The sequence below is a fragment of the Leopardus geoffroyi genome, chromosome B3 (assembly GCF_018350155.1).
Source record: "Leopardus geoffroyi isolate Oge1 chromosome B3, O.geoffroyi_Oge1_pat1.0, whole genome shotgun sequence".
NCBI lineage: Eukaryota > Metazoa > Chordata > Mammalia > Carnivora > Felidae > Leopardus > Leopardus geoffroyi.
Window position 1 is genome coordinate 6,042,126 of NC_059337.1, and position 7,747 is coordinate 6,049,872.

At 60.2% G+C, this 7,747-nt stretch overlaps 1 protein-coding gene across 1 annotated transcript; it reads left to right on the forward strand.

The window, feature by feature from the left end:
* Positions 1-5,436: 5,436 nt before the first annotated feature.
* MESP1 (mesoderm posterior bHLH transcription factor 1) lies at positions 5,437-7,107 on the forward strand. The gene is made up of 2 exons (XM_045452354.1): positions 5,437-6,455; positions 6,755-7,107. The coding sequence occupies exons 1-2, from the start codon at positions 5,745-5,747 to the stop codon at positions 6,827-6,829; spliced, it is 786 nt and encodes a 261-aa protein (XP_045308310.1). The 5' UTR covers positions 5,437-5,744; the 3' UTR covers positions 6,830-7,107.
* The last annotated feature ends 640 nt before the right edge of the window (positions 7,108-7,747 follow it).

Here is a 7,747-nt window from a genome sequence, read left to right on the forward strand (position 1 = left end):
GCCGCCCGGTGACCTGGTGGGGGGCTCATCGCAGTCCTGACACCTCACCACACTGTTGTGAGGGGTCAGCAAGGGTAGGGGTGGGGTTACAAGGAACCCCAGAACTGTCCATCCTGCCTGGAGGGAGGTCTATCTTGTGCTTCCTGGAGGGGCTGGTGTTGGACATGGCCTCGGTCAGCAGCTGAGCTAGACCTGCATATCCTTAGCGGGGACTTGGCAAGGGCACTGAGCCCAAGGCATCCGCTGCTTAGAGTTTCCAGCGGCTTGTGGTCTTTTTTCAGCCTTTGCTGAGCGTATAGGGAAGCGTATAGGGAGCGTATAGGGAAGGTTGGGGGACCTGAGCCCTGCTTGGGCCCTTCCCTCCTGGCCCGTCCCCCTTCTCCTCACTCCTCTGGGCTCTGTCCCTCTGCTCCTCTGCACACTTGTATGTTTTTCCCAGTGAACAGATGAGCAGGCAGGGCTCCAGAGAGGGCAAGTGGCATATCTGGGAGTCCCACAGCCCATCACACTGGCATTGAGCTGGCTTCACCCACTTCTTAAGTCAGCCCCTGCATCTCTGGTTCCTGACCCTGGCCCTAGAACAAAGGCTTGTTACAGGCAGGTCCGCCCTGCTCAGATCCCCAAATCCCAGGCGGCTGGGCAGTGCCCTCTGCTGGCAGTGGCTGGGAATTTGAGGACACTGGTCCACAACTGTCCAACTCTCTGGCCTGGGAAGGGAACCTTCCAACCAGGGCAGGCAGTGGAGAGTCCTGGCTCCATTTTACAGTTGGGGAAACCAAGGTGCCACGTGACAGGCTTCCCCACACCCGCATGTCTGCATCTCTGCTTTGGGCCGGTTCCCCTCCTTAACCCCTTTATGCCTTGGTTTCCCCACATTATCCTAGAAAGCTGCCATCTTTCTCCACTTACCCAGAGGAAGCAAAGAAGCATAAATGTGACTCCCCCACGAGAGAGGCACTGTCTGCTCCCCCTGCGCCCTCAGCCCCGCTCCCAGAACCGCAGATTCTGCCACTTCCCCTTGAGTCTCTCCTGGAATCCGCCAAATCTCTCTCCTTTCTTGCCACCCCCTCCCTCCTCATCACCCCTCTGCCTCCTGTGACTTCCACCGGCTGAGCATCCAGCTGATCCATGACCAAGATAATCAGATTATCTCAGGTCCGGAATAATCTATTCCATATGGCTTGCCAACTCAGAGGCTCCGGGAGCTAAAGGTGTGAGGACAGGGGGTGATCTTAGTTGGAAGGGTCTCCCTGGGAGCCTTGGGGCCTCAGCTGGGAGGCTGCTGGGGAAGGAGGGAGGTGGCGGAGAAGTCGGGGGCCTTCCTGCTGAGCCCCCTGACTGCTTTGGGGCTCCAGGTGGCCGCAGCCACATCCACCCATGACCCACGGGGGTTTAGGAACCATGATGGGGGGCTGGACACTCCCAGTGCTTTCTCCACTCTCTGGATTGGGGTGGGGGTGGCCACGCCACTATAGGGCACTGCTTCTCAAAAGTGGCCGAGCTTCATAATTCTGGGGGAGGCGGTACTTTTCTTTCTTTCCTTTTTAATGTTTATTTTTGACAGAGGGAGATAGAGCACGAGCAGGAGAGGGCCAGAGAGAGAGGGAGACACAGAATCCGAAGCAGGCTCCAGGCTCTGAGCGGTCAGCACAGAGCCTGACACGGGGCTAGAACCCACGAACTGTGAGATCATGACCTGAGCCCGTCGGACGCTTAACCGATGGAGCCCCCCAGGCGCCCCGGACATGGTACTTTTCATACCCAGATTCTCCAGCTCTGGTGCAGCAGGTCCAGGGTGGGTACGTCCCCCATGGTCCCTGTGACTTGTGACAAGATGTTGTGGGCACTTGAGGTCTCTGGGGAAATCTCCTCCCACGCCAGCACCCTCACTCTTGGGGCTGCCTCTGGGAGGTAGGGGGCCCCCGCGTCTTCCAGAAGAGACAGGAGAGGCGGTGGGGAGGAGAGAACCCGGGCTTTGGCCCCACACACAGGCAAACAGGCCCCAGCTCTGCCCCTGCTAGCCACGTGACCTAGAACAACCTCCCTACGCCCCACTCCCTCACATACAAAGGGAGGCAGAGACGCCCACATCGCCACGTGGTTGTCGGCTGTGACCCAGCCAGGCCCCAGCACAGCGCCAGGCCCCAGCGACGGCAGCAAGCGTGCCCGTGGGTGTTGCCCAAAGCCCCGTCCGTATACTCTGATCCGATCCTTACAATATGTCAGCACAGCAGGCATTACCCCCTGGCCCAGAGGCAGAAGCTGTGTGGGCCCCGAGATGGAGAGTGAGTTACCCACATGACACAGGTGCTGCATGGCAGGACGGGGACTCTACTCTGACCCACGCTGGCCACACTCCAGAGGGGTGTTCTAGGCTGCCTGGAGGTGGCAGCTCCTTAAACAACAATGAAGGGGCTGCCTCGGGCGGGTGCTGGGGTGTGGTGGGAAGATCTCAGCAAGCAGGGGCACCTGAATTAGGAGCTTCCCAGGAGATGCGCCTGCTGATGCTAAGCAGGCTGGCGGTACAGGGGGCTGCTTCCTTCTCCTGGGGCCTCTGGCTCCGGCGGGCCAGGGATTAGGGGCTCCAAGGGGCTATTGACATAGCACCTTCGATTAGCACTCCTGTGTCAGAAGGGCTGGCCGGGAAATGAGGGCATGGAGGCTGGGGAGGGGGGGGGGGGCGGTGTCCAGGACCAGGCTGGGCCTGAGGAGCGGGCTGGTTCCTAGCGGGAAGGCTGAGAGACCCCGGCCCCCCGCCCGGGAGGATGCCGCCCTGCTCTGCCCGCCCCCACCCCGGCCAAGGACCGCAACTGAACTCTCACCTCTGCTCAGTGGGGCTGCCCCGAGGCCTCATTTCCCAGCCTTACACGTTGGCAGGCGAAGGCAGGCTCGGGCCAGGGGAGCGGGAGCCACTGGCACCGGCACTTGTCAAAACACAGGCCCCAGAGGTGTGAAGTCCTCACCCCAGCGGGAGGGCGTGTGGGCCCTGCAGCCCGGAGAACTCATTAACGGGGGCAGCTCCCAAATGAACCCACAGGAGAGGCTGGCGATAAGGAGATCAAAGGTGATGGGGGGAGAGGAAAAAGGGAGGCGACTGACAGGAGGTGGTGGAGCCCAGGCCCCAGGTTGGGGGGGGGGGGTCCCTCCTCTTCCCCAGCTTAGCTCCATCGGGCCCACTGGCCATGGCCCTTGTACAAACTGGGCCTGGACACCCCAAGGGCAGCAGGAGAGGGAGGGACTCCCAGGTGGCAGCCTTTAGGGCTGAAGACGCCAAGGTTGGGGTCGGGGGTGGAACCCTGCCATCTGCCCCACCTCTCTCATGCCCTTTTTGTGGGCTCTTTGACTCCACACTGGCCCTGGGACCTTTTTAGCCCTCCTTCGGCCTGCCACGCACCGCTCACGGTGTCCTCCCCTGCTCCAGACCTCTTGGTGGTTCCCGGGCAGGTGCCCGAGGGATGTCAAACATCAGGTCCCAGATGTGAGAATCCTCAGGAGACAGAGCTGCGTTTTTTCAGGATAAACAGTCTGCCTCCCACACACACGGCCTGTTGTCCAAAACATGTCTGGTTGATTTTGTGCTTTTACAATAACCAACCGGCACCGATGGTTTCCTCTGGACACAGAATGGCAGGCCTCAGAGGCGGGGATAGTAATGAACTCTGTTACACCCTTCATTACCTGTTGAGCTTTTGACTTTCCGGTCACACGCACATACTGTATTTTCAGAGATGAGAATAAAGCAAAAGGGTGGCTGATTGCCTAGGAGTTTTGGGTTGTGCTGAGTTTCCTCAATTAGCTACAAAGTGGAAATCAATTCTGTGGGGATTGGAGGGATTTTTTTTTTTTTTTTTTTGACATTCAGAAGGTTGGCAGCAGAGGCTCTGAGCCCTCTCAGATGCCATCCCTCCTGCTTGACGGGTCTTTATTCTGCACCCCACCCCCCCACCCCCACCCCTCGCCTGAGTGCACAACATACTCTACCAAGTCCCAACTGTTTGTCCCCTTGGGTCCGGTGGGATCAAAAGAGCCCAGCCACTGGGCTGCAATACCAGCTTCTTAGCTTGGATCTGGAGCCCCAGGAGGGCATCCATCGAGCAGGGTCCAAAAGGAGACGCTACTGACAGCTTCAAGCTGGGAGGGCTCTCCTGGACCAGACTCTCCTTGGGAATGGGTCCTACGGCAGCTCCCCTTCTCCCCAGGGGGGGGGGTTGGGACTGCCTCTCCTGAATGTGACCGTGGGCGTAAGCATTCTGGGGCTGCTGGGACAGACTGCAGAGGAAGGGGGTGTAGAAGGTGCTGGAAGAAGCCGAGGGCGGGAGAAGATAAAGGAGGCGAGGGCAGGGGACGGTGGGGGGCAGAGATGCCCAGGGAGAAGCCGCTAAACCACTTGGCCTCCTTTGCTACAGACCAGCTCGCCCAGCAGTCACAGGGCTGGAAGGCATTGGGGATGCAAAATGTTAGACCCCTCACACTGGAAGAGACCCTATATACCGCTTCTCTTGAAGACATGCTACGCACCAGGTACTTCACAGTCTAGGTGGACAACAGACATCTGTGCATGAAGTAGCTATCATGACAAGGTGTATAAACTCAAACTCCTGAGGGATCAGGCAGGCAGTATCGGTTCCTTGAGATTTCCTACGTAGACAGTCTTGTTGCAAGTGGAGACGGTTTAGTCTCTTCCTTTCCAATCTGTATGCTTTTGTTTTTGCACAAGCCAGGCCCTCCGGCGCACTGTCTAGTAGGCCTGGGGAGGAGCAGACATCCCCTCCTGGTTCTCAACATTATGGGAAAGCATTCACTCTTCCACTATTTACTATGATATTAGCTGTGGGCTCTTCGTGGATGCCTTTTATCAGGTTGAGACGGTTCCCCTCTATTGCTAGTCGGCTGAGAAGTTTTATTACGGAGGGGTATGAATTTTGTTATGTGCATTTTTCTATGTCGTGTCCATTCACATTTCGATGGCAAAACCTGATATACCTGCCCCCAAATGGTAGGACGCCAACTGGTGGCCAGTGGTGGCAGCTCGCCAAGCCCTTGATCCTGCCAGGGAGAAGGTGCCCTAGAGGGCCTGAGGCTTCCCCTCCCTCAGCTCACATGGTCCAGCAACGTGGCCATACTTGGCCAGCTTGTTGGATTTGCCTGGGATGGTTTCCTCATAGTGTTCCCTCCGTCCCCCCACCCTCGATCACCACCACCAGGTAAGGCCACGTCCAGGACCGGTCTGCCTCAGAGGAGAAATGGATTACTGCTCCTTTCACCTCTAGCAGGGATCAGGGCCCCACTCCGGGTCCCCATCCTATTCATTCTGCAGACCTGGCTGCAGTATGCCTCAAGGCTCCCGTTATACAAACTGGGAACGAATTTGCAAGAAAGCGTTAAGAATCTGCATAAGGTCCCAACAGGTGAAGGCAGCCCCAAGCCCAGGTACTGTACTTCCAGTTCCCCGGACCGCGCTCCCTCTGACCTGCTGGGCTGGCCCAACACGCCAGGCACCGCGGGCAAGAGGCCCCAGTGGCTGGCTCCGGTGCCCATGCGAGGGCCCAGGTGGGGCCGACCTGGGGCGGCCAAGGGGCCCGCACCTTCAGCACCCCCCGTTGGTTCAAAGGGTATGGCCCCGCCCCCTCCAGGCCCCGAGCCCGCTTTGAAGTGCTGATGCGGCCTGGAAGGGGCCACTTCACACCTCGGGCTCGGGATAAAGCGGTCGCCGGGCGCCGGTCCGCAGATGCGCCGCCGCCGCCATGGCCCAGTCCCTGTGCCCGCCGCTCTCCGAGTCCTGGCTCCTCTTCCCGGGTTGGGGCCCGCCTCGGCCTCTGCCGCCCTCCGACAGGGACTGCGGCTGCTCCCCCGCCTCGTCCCCGGACTCCTGGGGCAGCGTCCCGGCCGGCAGCCCCGAGCTGAGCCCCGGACGGCCCGGCACCCACGCGGCCGCCGGAGCCCGGGGCGCAGGGAGGCGCGGCGCGCGCAGCAGCCGCCTGGGCTCCGGGCAGCGGCAGAGCGCCAGCGAGCGCGAGAAGCTGCGCATGCGCACGCTCGCCCGCGCCCTGCACGAGCTGCGCCGCTTTCTGCCGCCGTCCGTGGCGCCCGCCGGCCAGAGCCTCACCAAGATCGAGACGCTGCGCCTGGCCATCCGCTACATCGGCCACCTGTCGGCGGTGCTGGGCCTCAGCGAGGAGAGCCTGCAGCGCCGGCGCCGGCGGCGCAGCGACGCGGCGGTGCCTCGGGGCTGCCCGCTCTGCCCCGACGGCGGCCCCGCGCAGACGCAGACGCAGGTGCAGGTGGAGGCGCGCGCCCAGCTTCTGGGCTCAACCGCCAGCCCCTCCGCGTCCTGGGGGTCCCCGCCGGCCTGTCTCGGAGAACTAGCGGCGCCGCAGCCGCGCGACCCGGCAGTGCTTTATGACGAGGCGGCGTGTTCGGAATCGCAGGCAATGGAGCCGAGCCCCTCATCTCCGGTTAGTACTTCCTTCCCCGCGCGGGACTCTCTCCCCCCACCCACGGGGCCATCGTGGGTGCTGCTACCTGTCGTCCGCGTCCGCCGCTCACAGGCCTCCTGCGGCATCCCCGCCGGCAGCCTGGCCTTGTCTGCTTGCTGTCTCGAGCAGCGTAGCTAGTGTGTCTGGGGCGCTCAAGCGGCGAGGGGAGGGAGAGGACACGCAGGGGACAGGCTCTTGTGCCCGAGTGGAACCTACGAGCGCGGACACCCACGCGTAGCGGCCAGCGCTGAAGGTAACTCTATACCCTCTCCCTCCAGCTCTTTCCCGGCGACGTGCTGTCCCTGCTGGAGACCTGGATGCCTCTCTCGCCCCTGGAGTGGCCGCCGGCCTGAGTCGAAGTGACGACGTACAATTGGCGCCCTGTGAGCATCGAGGCCCTTTTGGCTTTCAGCACCTTCAAAACGGTCCCTCTCCAGACTCCCTTTCCTAGGAGAGGGCACCTGCGATACTGGCATGGGCATTCCTGAGAGCGGGAGCCCGTCCCCACCCAAGACAACTCTCCCCAGCCCCTCCGGCAATGGAGGGACCCATAGGTTGACCCTTGGAGGCAGGCAGGGGGCGCCTGCCTACTATGTATTTATTTATTTGTGAATAAACTGTGCTGGTGTCAGTTGACCGTTTCTTCTTCTTTCTTCGCATGGACACAAAGCTCCCTCCCCTTCTCCAAAGAAGAACCTAGGAGAATTAAGAGAGTTTCTGGCAGTCTTCAGCCCTCAAAGCACAAAGGCCCAGACCCTTTCCCCTTTGCCCTGGCTTAGCCTGTCCTATTCCAGCAAGGCCAGCCTGGAGGGGGAAGATGCTGTATGTGGGAAAGGGGTAGCAGTGGAGCCTGTCCCCCTTTTCCTTGAACCTGGTGGGAGGTGCATTAAAAGCAAAGTATCCAGGGGCGCCTGGGTGGCGCAGTCGGTTAGGCGTCCGACTTCAGCCAGGTCACGATCTCGCGGTCCGTGAGTTCGAGCCCCGTGTCAGGCTCTGGGCTGATGATGGCTCAGAGCCTGGAGCCTGTTTCCGATTCTGTGTCTCCCTCTCTCTCTGCCCCTCCCCCATTCATGCTCTGTCTCTCTCTGTCCCAAAAATGAATAAACGTTGGAAAAAAAAAAAAAAAAAGCAAAGTATCTGTGTAGAAAATACGTTTTCTTAGCACTTACTGTGCATCATCAGGTCCTTTACACATTTTATACCCAAATAACGATTTTACTGAGGGTCAGCACTCAGGGTCGGTATGAATTCAGAATCCCAAGTTCTCCCTC

What these genes read in the sequence shown, in the direction of transcription:
- MESP1 (XM_045452354.1), top strand. Translation starts at nt 5,745, where the DNA reads ATGGCCCAGTCCCTGTGCCCGCCGCTCTCCGAGTCCTGGCTCCTCTTC. An exon ending in AGCCGAGCCCCTCATCTCCG is followed by an intron (nt 6,456 to 6,754) that starts GTTAGTACTTCC and finishes CTCTCCCTCCAG; the next exon opens with CTCTTTCCCGGCGACGTGCT.